Genomic DNA, 12,050 nt, shown 5'->3' on the forward strand with positions numbered 1-12,050 from the left:
CTATTCAGCCATTTCAAACCAGGAGAAATGCTGAAAAAGAGAGACTCAATTAGCATAAAAGTTTAGTCCAGTGGCATCTTTAAGACCAACAAAGTTTTATTCAAGGTGTAAGCTTTCTTGTGCATGCTGCATCTTTGTGGATGCCTTTGTGACACTGTTTACTAATTTATTCTCTGCTTATATCATATACAAACATGGATACAGACCCATTAATGTGGTCTTGTGCAATATAAAGAACTCTGCAGCTTGTGTCAGGCAGGCTCCCAATATTCTGTTTACTCCTCTATAGTTGGCTTTCTCTCTTGTGATAACAGCACTCATGTTCTAAACTGCTGGGAAATTTTAAAAGCCTAATGTGAAAGCAGCAAGATGAATGTGCTCTTCATACTGGAAAGTCTCCCAAACAGATTATTATGAGGAACCTCATTTGGCAGAAGTTTATTCTGCAGAGTATATTTTGTAGGAGGACTACTTCAGTCCTGTAATTGACTACCCATAAAAGTGAACTTATATTTTGGATTGCAGTGCATTTAAAGACCAGTTCCAAGAAAACACTAAAAGTTGGTGTGTGTATGGGTGGGGGTAGTGTCTTTGATTTCAGCATTCCAGGGATAACATTGCTGAGGGAGAGATGAGTTTTAAAGAGCATAGGAAAGACGATTCTGTTAGGTATCAATGTTATATTGTTTCACCTGGAGACTGGTAGAGTATGCAGTAACTATCAGGCTTTTAAAAGCACATATCAAGAAGTCAAGGAGCCATGGTTGTCCAATTGTATAATGAAGCTATTTTTGTTATTTCCTACATGCTTAATTTATTTGCATTCTACTTTTCTCATAGAAACTCAAGGTGGTTTGCAGGATATAAAATAATGCTGTCAGATAGCATTAGATAATCTGTGAGGCCCATTATGCACGGCCGCCGAAACGGCGATTTCGGGTCACATGGAAAACACGGAGGGGGAAGACGTGACGCACACCGGTTATGCACGGGGCGGGGCGCAACGGCGGCAAAACCCAGAGTAACCGATTATGCACGCAGCGATCCGGGCGCCGCTTCTGGTTGCACCCCGGTCACCCGGAAGCTGCGCTTTCTTCCGCATTTCGATAATGCGGCTTTTTCGGCTGCATGCACCGAATCTGCGGCTGGTTGCAGCCGGCACCATGCGTTATCGGTGATTTTAGTCGCCGCCATTCCACCCCGAATGTGCGCTAAAACCCCCGTGCATAATGGGTCTGAATGATGCAATGTATAATTACAGAAGTAGAGAAAATGCAGACAATAAACTATCTAAAACAAGGTATATTATCAATACAGACAAGTAAAAAACTTGAACCAAAAAATAATTAGAATAGGCTCACAGTACTTCAAGCAATTATATAGCTGTAGGAAAGTTCATGTGGTAAGAACTTTACAGTGAATTTTTTAAATATCAGTAGCTCATGTTCATATTATATCGAGATTTCTACAAAATGTCTACAAAATACAATAAAAAACTAGCTTGGCTGCATTCTGTGTATATGACCTGAATGCACATAGCTGATAAAGAAGTTTGAACTGGCACTTGTTTACTTGTCAGGTTCAGCACTAACAAGTCAGTGAGGACTGGAAAAGTCAACTGCTCAAAAGAATGTGAAATAAACATAACTTTAAGAAGTTAAACCCTTTATGTGTTTCTCTACAAAGCTGGTTCCTAGACATATTTGCAGACCTATTTTTACCCTATTAACGTATGGTAGATAATGTTTCTCAAGAGAATGAAGCTGACCAGTTTTATGAAGCCCTACAACACCTTCTAGAAGCAATGCCAAAAAATGATGTGCTTATCATCATGGGGGATTGGAATGCTAAAGTAGGAAGCCAAAAGATAATCGGGATAACAGGCAAGTTTGGCCTTGGAGTACAAAATGAAGCAGGGCACAGGCTGGTAGAATTTTGTCAAGAGAATACAATGGTCATAGCAAACACTCTTTTCCAACAACCCAAGAGACGACTCTACACATGGACATCACCAGACAGTCAACACAGAAATCAGACTGACTATGTGCTCTGCAGCATATTGATGTGAGTGAAGGAGTGAAGGAGGAGAGTGCAGAAGTTGGCTTGAAACTCAACATCAAGAAAATGAAGATAATGGCATCCGGCCCTCTCAATTCCTGGCAAATAGATGGGGAAGAAATGGAGATAGTGACAGATTTTATTTTCCTGGGCTCCAAGATCACTGCAGATGGTGACTGCAGCAAACAAATTAAAAGACGCTTGCTCCTGGGGAGGAAAGCTATGGCAAATCTAGACAGCATCCTAAAAAGCAGAGACATCACCCTGCCAATAAAAGTGCGTTTAGTCAAGGCTATGGTCTTCCCAGTTTCAATGTATGGCTGCGAAAGTTGGACCGTAAGGAAGGCCGAGCGTCAAAGAATTGAGGCTTTTGAATTCTGATGCTGGAGAAGACTCTTGCGAGTCCCTTGGACTAGTCAGTCCTGGAGGAGATCAGCCCGGACTGCTCCTTAGAAGGCCAGATCCTGAAGATGAAACTCAAATACTTTGGCCACCTCATGAGGAGGAAGGACTCCCTGGAGAAGAGCCTAATGCTTGGAGCGATTGAGGGCAAGAAGAAGGGGATGACAGAGAATGAGGTGGCTGGATGGAGTCACTGAAGCAGTAGGTGCAAACTTAAATGGACTTTGGGGAATGGTAGAGGACAGGAAGGCCTGGAGGATCATTGTCCATGAGGTCGCAATGGGTCGGACACGACTTCGCACCTAACAACAACAAAGATAATGTTTGGCTTGGGACCTCTCTCTCGCTTCTAATGTTTCTGCTGCCTCGACCCATAAAACCCCTTTTATATTTCAGGGAGTTAACTTTGTTTTCAGGAGTGCATGTTTTGACATTTCATATCTTTGTAGGAGCCTTGCTGTGCCCTTAGGCCAGTTTGGTGAACTCATACAACTATTAGTATGGATACAGTCACTTTTGTAGCCATTCAAACACATCAAGCATCCATCTCCAACACCTTTCCCACACGATGATGAAAGGCCGGGGCTGGCACTCATTTGGTTGTTGTTGTTATGTTGTTATGTGCGAAGTCGTGTCCGACCCATCGCGACCCCATGGACAATGATCCTCCAGGCCTTCCTGTCCTCTACCATTCCCCGGAGTCCATTTAAGTTTGCACCTACTGCTTCAGTGACTCCATCCAGCCACCTCATTCTCTGTCGTCCCCTTCTTCTTTTGCCCTCGATCGCTCCCAGCATTAGGCTCTTCTCCAGGGAGTCCTTCCTTCTCATGAGGTGGCCAAAATATTTGAGTTTCATCTTCAGGATCTGGCCTTCTAAAGAGCAGTCAGGGCTGATCTCCTCTAGGACTGACCGGTTTGTTCGCCTTGCAGTCCAAGGGACTCGCAAGAGTCTTCTCCAGCACCAGAGTTCAAAAGCCTCAATTCTTTGACGCTTGGCCTTCCTTATGGTCCAACTTTTGCAGCCATACATTGCAACTGGGAAGACCATAGCCTTGACTAAACGCACTTTTGTTGGCAGGGTGATGTCTCTGCTTTTTAGGATGCTGTCTAGATTTGCCATAGCTTTCCTCCCCAGGAGCAAGCGTCTTTTAATTTCTTTGCTGCAGTCCCCATCTGCAGTGATCTTGGAGCCCAGGAAAATAAAATCTGTCACTATCTCCATTTCTTCCCCTTCTATTTGCCAGAATTTGAGAGGGCCGGATGCCATGATCTTTGTTTTCTTGATGTTGAGTTTCAAGCCAGCTTTTGCACTCTCCTCCTTCACCCGCATCAACAGGCTCTTTAGTTCCTCTTCACTTTCTGCCATTAGAGTGGTATCATCTGCATATCTGAGGTTGTTGATATTTCTCCCTGCAATCTTGATCCCAATTTGTGACTCCTCTAATCCCGCATTTCTCATGATGTGCTCATTTGGTAGTAGGTCTAATCTACTACTCATTTGGTAGTAGGTCTAATCCCCACTTCCATATGATGTCAGTGCTGGCCTGGCCCTAGGCCCTCCATTGCCCTGCAGCAAGGGGATGTGGATTCTCTTCACATTCCCTTCCTTGCCGTAGACACCAATGGGGCCTTTCTTAGGACAGGCCCGCGTGGAAGGGGAAGAGTCAGGCCTTCCAGACTCAACTCCTCCTCTGCTTATGGCATCCCAGAAGGGACAAAAAATGCCCCAGTCACCTCCAGAGTGTTTTGTGGTGGTGTGGAGTAAACTGGGGCATTTTATTTTCACAAAGGTAGGATTGCATTGTAATGCAATCCCAACTTCTTGAAAATTCCCCCCCTCCCCACTGGTATGAAGTGCAGTGGAACATCTTCACATTGGCTGCCTCATGTGGAGGCAATAATCCAGGGCAGACCAGATCCGGCGGGGAAAATCTTCCCGTCTGGACCCAGGAAGAGGTGGGGCAAACTGCCCTGTTGCAAAGAACCAGCGGCAGCCCGGAACGGTGCCACTGGTGCCAAAAGAGTCTAAAAACCAACTTGTTGGGAACAGTCATCGTACTGCTGCTTTCAGGTACCTGATGGATGTCCCTCTCGCTGTGCTAAAAGATATGGATGAGCTTCTGAGCACCAAAAATTTCTACTATATGGAAGGTCTAGTAGCCAATTTGATTTGAACTGACTTTAGATATACTACAAACACTGCAACATAATAGAAGATTTCCCCTTCAGTAGCACAAAGATTAATGAATGGGAAGTGAGACTACAATGCAACTGATGTTTTTTGCTCATTTCTTATTCTTTAAAATGCCAAGGTATTCTTAGAAATAATGATCAGCTGTCAAAATCAGTAGCCACATCCATCAACCTTGGTTCAGTTTTGGCAGCTGAGAAAAGCGAACAAATTTCAAATCAAGGAGTACCATTAGGCTGTCAGTAATCAGGTAAGTTGTTGTATTACATATGCAAGTGACCGTAATCGAGATCTGACTGATATGCAAGTGCCTCTTATTCCCAAGCGGTGTGAAAAGTCCCAAGCATCTGGCATCGGTTAGAGATGTAAGCCTTTCTAAATCTTAAACTATCTAAAAGATAACATTGCTGATGGCATTGGTAAAGCATAATTGCTTAGGGAGTGAACTACAAATCAGGAGGTAGCTGATTCACATCTCACCTCTGCTATAAACTAGGCTTTCTCTCTCAGCCTTAGCACCCTCAAAAATATAAGGAAAATAATTATAACCTACCTTATAAAGCTGTTGCAAAGATTACAAGATATAACAAAATATACAATGCACATTAAATATTCAAAAATTCATGATAAATACTGTGATGTCTAGCATATCCTCTTCAACCACATAGGAAAGGGAAGGCAAATGTAAGCCGCTTTGAGACTCCTTCGGGTAGAGAAAAGCGGCATATAAGAGCCAACTCTTCTTCTTTGTCAATAGAAAAAGGAATTTAAGTCAAATTAATTATTAGCAGACATTCATGCGTTGTCCGACTGTCTAATTGCTGCTGCTATGGAGGGAATGACAAGTGCACAGAGCTAGTGAATACATGGTGCTTGGGGGATTTTAAAGCCAGTGATGCCAGATCTAAGAGGTATGGGCCAGCTCTCAGGTGAAAGGGGTTATGGGATATCAGGGTGGAAGCTATGCTTTCCCCCCTCTGATGCCACCCTCCCCATATGGGTGTTCAATATTTGTAATTATGAATATCCTCAAGCTTCCTCATGAGATTCTCTGCAGGCTGCATTACCATATATTAATGTTCTATGCTGAAAAAAAGAGAGCAAATTATTGTATTTATTGTATTCAGGTATTCCTCATAAATGCAAGGCTCAAACCAGGCATTCTTAAACAGGATTTTGTGAAACGTTGGGGTTTCTTGATGGCCCTGGAAGGGTTCCTGAATGGGTGGGAGTTAATTAATTTTTAATTTTAAAAAAATTGTTAAACATTTGTTTGTGATGTGACCATATATGGTCATGTTGACCCACCTCTTCCTCTCAAAATAGCCAATGATGGGCCTGGAGGGGTGGGTGTACGTGTACCCAGCTGTGCTTCCCACCCATATTCTGCACAATTGCATCACTTCTGGGGTTTCTCGAAGCTTGGAAATCCAACACGCGTTCACCGCCAGGTCTGCAATGTTTCTCCCCTGGTGGAGAGTTATCTTCCTGTGCCTTTAGTGACCCCTACCTACATTTTCGTGTTGCAAGCATTTGCGCACCTTTGAAAGCGAATAACCGTCAACCCCTCCCCCCCCCCAAACAGTAAAGAGCTTCCTCAGTAGAACTCATAGCCCGTTGCTAAACTACGAGTTTACCGAAAAGCGACTTCCGGCTTCCTCCCTGAGTAGGCTTAGGATTCAGTTCTTTAGGGCAGGGGTAGTCAACCTGTGGTCCTCCAGATGTCCATGGACTACAATTCCCATGAGCCCCTGTCAGCAAATGCTGGCAGGGGCTCATGGGAATTTTAGACCATGGACATCTGGAGGACCACAGGTTTGACTACCCCTGCTTTAGGGCGCGATGCCAGCGCACGCCCGCCTGCCCAGTCGACGCAACGCGGGGCCGTCGGGGGGACTTGAGAGGGCACGAAGCGCGCGCTCTGGTCCCACGAGCCAAGGCGCCTCCGTTTGCCCCGCCCCTTGGCCGCCCTCTAGTGCGCCGGCGCGCCGCCTCCGTAGCGAATGAGGTCTGCTGCGCGTGGCTCCGCCCTCCTCCCTCGTCCTACGTGGGGTCGCGGGGCGGGCGGGCGAGTGGCTTTCCTGGCGCTGTTGCCGCCGCCGATGGGGCTGGCGGAGGGGCCCGAGCGGCGCGCGGCCGGAGTCGCCTGAGCGCCTCGTCTCCCGCTTCTCGCCATGAGGCGCAATGAGCGGCGGAGTCACGGGGCGGGGGCCGGCAAGGCGGCGCTGGAGGAGCAGCCCAACGGCGGCGCCCTTCCCGTTATCGTGGGGGCGCCGGGACTCCGTGGGGACTCGCTGGCCGCCAGCCCGTCAGGAGCTCCTGGGGCCCGTCGCAGCACCGAGTCTGAGGTGTACGACGACGGCACCAACACTTTCTTCTGGTGAGAGACCCGCCGCCGGCCTCGGTCCCCACCCCCGGCCCCGTCTTTGCCTTCTGCATCAGCAGGGCGGCTTAATGGCGATATTTTTACTCGGGTCTTAGTCCAGCCGTCGCTGGGCGCTGCGTGCAAGAGAAACGCGCAGTTCTTGTCGCCGGGTGGTGGTTTGTGGACCCTGCGGGGCAGGGTGTTGCGGGGAGACACGCTCAGAAGGGACGTCCGAGAACGCCGACGGTTTGGAGCAGGCAGCAAAGTCCTAGGGCCGGCGGCGTCCAGCAGGCACAATCCAGTCTGGACCAGGAGGATCTTCCCTTGCTGATGTCCTCCTGGGCAGGGAGGGGACGAAGTCCTTGGCGACCGCCCGAAACCAGCCTGCTTCCCAAATTGCTGTTACCGTGGCCGTGCGGTTGTGGCCAGGGTCTGTCACCCCGCATTCCCTGGCACCAAGTTTTCATTGCATGGGAGCAGGAGAACTTTAGGGACGCAGCCTTGGGGAAGCGGGCGTGTACACATGTCCTTCCCGGTTTGGCTGCTTTAAACCCGAGTGGGAAAGAGACCGGTTACTGCTGCCTACTCCGCTCCCAGGCTTAAATGTGATGGTGGAGGGAAATTTCGAATTAGGGCAACACTCGAGGAAGGGAACTAAAAAGGGAAGGACTCTAAAAATAATGCTCCCCTGCCTCGCAGGAGCCCCCAATCAGGAGTAGTTGCCAACCTGAGGCGATTGGAAGACATTTCAGAGCACTGGGATAGGGAATACTGTCTTACCCTGGAGGTAGGGGTTGCATTCCTGCAAGAGCTTAACGTCCAAGTTTTTACCTCCTGTTCTGGCTTTGGTTCAGCTTGTGCCCATCTTCTTCATTAATTATTTGTATCTTGGTATCATCATGGGACATATGTGGGGCCTATTTGTAGTTGATTAGGCACAGGCAAAATAGTGATGGGGTATTACTCCAGAGTTCAGTTTACCTTCAGAAAAAAATGATTAATTGAAACCTTAGGTTAATTTGTTTATGTTGGCTTCTACTAGCACTGCATCATTTATGGGTGTTTTGCTATTACAGGCTTAATATGACTACTCAGGTGAGTTACAGTACTGTGAACCATCCATTTTTACAACTGATACTTTGGTCTTAAGCACAGTTGGAAGGCAAGGCCATCTTTCTCTTTTCCAATCTAAAAATAAATCTAACATTTACAAAGTAGAGATGGATGCTGATGTTGTTTGTCTGTATAGCACAATCTGCTGAATGCAATATGGTAAGTGTGCCTTGAATGAATCTGTTACTTCTCTTTCTGTATTTTCTAATTTGGATTACTGTGGTTATGTGCAAACCACTTTTGTGAGGCTCCTCCCTCTCTGACTCTGCCCCCCCCCCCATGTGTTGTCCTACACCTAGGGGAAGCTCCTCCAAGCCTCAGAATAGGGGAGTGAAGAAGCTTGGAGTGCATTCACTCTCCTTTCACTCGCTTCTCCACACCTTTTCTCTCTTGCTTGTTTCTGGAGGTCACCCTATGAAACGTGCCTACCCTGCCCCTCCTTATCTCAGGGTCCATGGACAGTTCAGCTTTGTCAGGTTCTGGTGCCTGTTCTGGTCTGCTTGGAGTTATAGGTGGGCATTTGCCCATCCCTTTCTGGCCTGTTCCTTGTTCCCTCCCTCCAAACCATTATTTCTTCCTTGCCTCCATCCTGGGTGTTGGCAAGCCAGTGCTGGCCAATGCCATTGCCTTGGTGAAGATGAATTCAGGCCACCTCCCACCCTCAGAAGTCACCGGCCTTCCTGGCTCAGCTCTCCCTTCGGCAGCTAAACTGGCAGTACACCTCCTCGCCTCAGGTAGAATCATAGAGTTGGAAGGGACCTCCTGGGTCATCTAGTCAAACCCCCTGCACTATGCAGGACACTCACATCCCTATCACTCATCTACTGTAACCTGCCCCCTCCTTGAGCCTTCACAGAATCAGCCTCTCGGTCAGATGGCTATCTAGCCTCTGTTTAAAAATTTCCAAAGATGGAGAACTTACCACCTCCCGAGGAAGCCTATTCCACTGAGAAACCGCTCTAACTATCAGGAACTGCTTCCAGATTTTTAGATGGAATTTGTTTTTAATTAATTTCATCCCATTGGTTCTGGTCCGTCCCTCCGGGTCAAGAGAGAACAACTGCTTTATCCTCTATATCAGTGGTCCCCAACCTGCGGGCCGTGGCCCGGCGCCGGGCCGCAAAGGCCATGGCGCCGGGCCGCGGCTCCCTCTCCCCGCCCCCCCCTTCGCAGTAAAAAACTTCCCAGGCCGCAAGGTTGCGGCCCGGGAAGCTTCTTACTGCGGGGAGGGCGGGGAGAGGGAATCAGGGCCGCGCCGCGCCCGTGCAGGCCGCGCCCGCGCGGCCCGTGGGTGTGGCCTGATCCGCGGGCGCGGCCCGACCCGCGGGCTTGGCCCGCGGGTGCGGTTCGATGCGCGGGCGCGGCCCGCGGGCGCAGCCCGATGCGTGGGCGTGGCCCACGCGGGCGCGGTCCCCGTGGGCGCGGCCCGATGCCCTGCCGGTCCCCAGCCTAATAAAGGTTGGGGACCACTGCTGTATATGACACCCTTTTAAATACTTGAAGATGAATGCCTGCTGGTTTGATTCTTGAATTCAGCTACTGAAGTGCCCAGGACGGCCCTTTCCAGCTCCGGACTGCTTTGACAGCATCATATAATGGCCACTTATGAGAATGGGACATAGCTTTGTGTGTTCAAAACTTTGTTTTTCAGTCCTCCACCTTTTTATGTATAAGTCTTTCCTACTAACGTTAATTCATATCTGTCATGTGGACTCTGCTCAGAATAAAAATGCTAGAAAGTGTTATTTTAGCATTTTTGAACTGCAAGGAATTTAAATTTAAACAAACCAAGTTTATATCAGTCCCAAAGAGAGCATTGGTTAAATATTTCCCTGCAGCACTTAAGATGATGTGGACAAACCTGCTTTAACAGCTCTCAATAATACTTTCCTCATAGTTTCTTCCAAGTGAGAGGCCACTTTTTCTCTACTACCATAGTGTTTGATATACTTAGAGCATTTCCACACCCTTTAAGTATAGAGTAACACCTTATAAAATTGTTATATTCCGGCTCCTCCACATGACGCTACCAACATCTAGCATCTGGGCAGTAACCGGCCGGCTACATCCTCCATTTCAAAGCGCTAGTTGGTGAATCCCAAAAAGTGGCTTCACCAACATATTTAGTGCTACCTAATGGAGAGCAGCCCACCAGCTAAAGACAGGTATGGAGGCTCAAATGCATGAAAGGCGCCTGCCTTGTCCCAGCCTTGCTCCTGCCCCCTCTTCCGGGGACGGGAACGACATTTTTAAAATGTCTGCCGCCCACAGCAAGGGAACTCTGCAGAGTGTGTATGCGTGTGTGTGCGTTCATTCAGGGAGGGGAAACAGGGTAGTGTGTGTGAGGGGGTGTTGTGCACGAGGGGGGAGGCAGTGGCAGCAGAAGGGAGTTGTTTTTTTTTTTCAACTGAAATGCCGGGAGCAACAAATAAGCGTTCAGTCGTGCAGGCAAAGGCAAAAACAAAACAAAACTGTAGCACAAAGCATGCCTCTCCAAGCTTCCCCCCTTCAGGAATGAAATTTATTTTTAAAAGAAGCAAGCAATGTAATTCCATAAGCAGTGGCAATAAAGACGCACTATGCATCTGTGATTAGAAGCATAGGCATTTCAATGGAGAACTACTGATCTTTAAAAAAAAGATTAGTGGCATCGCAGGGGCCCTTCAAAGATTGGAGAAAAGGGATTGGCTGCCTGGCTTGATTGGCAGGAAGACGAGAGTCGCGTATAAATCGCGCTGCTCTTTTTCACCATCTCCAGTAGCATTTGTGGAGGGGGAGAAGTGCAAAATGGCGACAGAAGAGCAAGACAACAGGAAAGGTGAGGAGGGGCCGGGAGGTGCAATTATATGTAACGTTACGCCACTCAGCTGGCATAACACAATTTTTAACCATGTGCAGAAATGCTCTTAGCATTGAAAGTGTCTCATCTAAGTTACTTTGTTGTTGTTTCTGAACTTGGTCACTGGCAATGTTGGAAAATATTTCCAGGTCCTGGGAAGGAGGTACTAAACAGCTAAAATTAACCTTTCATTAGGAAGGTCTAGTTTAGAAAATCACTTAAGTCCCCAACTTGTAAAGAAAATGCAGCTATAGCTCATTACATTCTCATTGGTGCTGTGAGGTAGAATGTTTTCTGCAATGTTTTCCAGGACAGAGATTTTCTGATGATATTTTTCTTGGAAAAATTTCCACCTAGTATATATAAATATATTCCATCTATATGTTTAGATGCCAGGGCTGTTGTCATATAAATCAGTCATGTTAGATGGTGTAAATTTTATTTATTTATACCGATTTATAGAACAACATCGACATCCCTTACTTCGAAGCAACAATAATGAACTGGGAGGGGTGGGTCCCAGTGAAGAAACAAATAGAGTAATATAGATGCACTGGGGAACCAATATGGCAATAAAATATCCAAAATGGACTTGTATGGAGTCTTCTATCTTCAGTAATCTTTATTCTCCAGACGTCTGGAGCGCCACAAGCTATGTTTAGCTATTGTTAGTATGACCTTATACTCAACAGATTTCTTTATAAAGTTGAAGTTGGTCCTTAAATATAAAAACCATTGTCCCTTGAAAAAGCTATAAGGCGAAATGTGTCGGGACTTGTCTGAAATTATAAAGAATAAAGAATTACTGAAGATAGAAGATTCCATATAAGTCCATTTTGGATATTTTATTGCCATATTGGCTCTCCAGTGCATCCATATATCCCTTACTTCAAGGCATCTCCCCCATTACTCGCCCATTTTTGATAGGCAGATCAAGATGTTATAGGGAAGCGTGTTATGGGGGGGGGGTTCTTGGATGTTATTGGTAGCCTGGCCTCAACTAAATGCCTGGTGTAAGAGCTCTGTTTTGCAGGCCCTGCAGAACCGGGTAAGCTCTGACAGGGCCTGGGTTTAAACCCAT

The 12,050-nt window shown here is 47.1% G+C and overlaps 2 protein-coding genes across 4 annotated transcripts in view; one reads left to right on the forward strand and one right to left on the reverse strand.

The window, feature by feature from the left end:
- The window catches only part of ANO9 (anoctamin 9), a 62,370-nt gene extending 53,214 nt beyond the window's left edge, over nucleotides 1-9,156 (reverse strand). For both annotated transcript variants that reach the window (XM_077321253.1, XM_077321256.1), the window contains exon 1: nucleotides 9,053-9,156. In XM_077321253.1, coding sequence (XP_077177368.1) covers nucleotides 9,053-9,148 — 96 coding nt within the window. In that variant the 5' untranslated portion in view covers nucleotides 9,149-9,156. The remainder of the gene's footprint in view (nucleotides 1-9,052) is intronic.
- PTDSS2 (phosphatidylserine synthase 2) overlaps nucleotides 6,680-12,050 on the forward strand; it is a 32,999-nt gene continuing 27,628 nt past the window's right edge. Inside the window, exon 1 of one of the 2 annotated variants that reach the window (XM_077321258.1) lies at nucleotides 6,680-7,032. In XM_077321258.1, the coding sequence (XP_077177373.1) occupies nucleotides 6,827-7,032 (206 nt within the window). In that variant the 5' untranslated portion in view covers nucleotides 6,680-6,826. The remainder of the gene's footprint in view (nucleotides 7,033-12,050) is intronic. The other variant, XM_077321257.1, reaches the window with a different exon arrangement.

The sequence above is a fragment of the Paroedura picta genome, chromosome 2 (assembly GCF_049243985.1).
Source record: "Paroedura picta isolate Pp20150507F chromosome 2, Ppicta_v3.0, whole genome shotgun sequence".
NCBI classification, from domain to species: Eukaryota; Metazoa; Chordata; class Lepidosauria; order Squamata; family Gekkonidae; genus Paroedura; species Paroedura picta.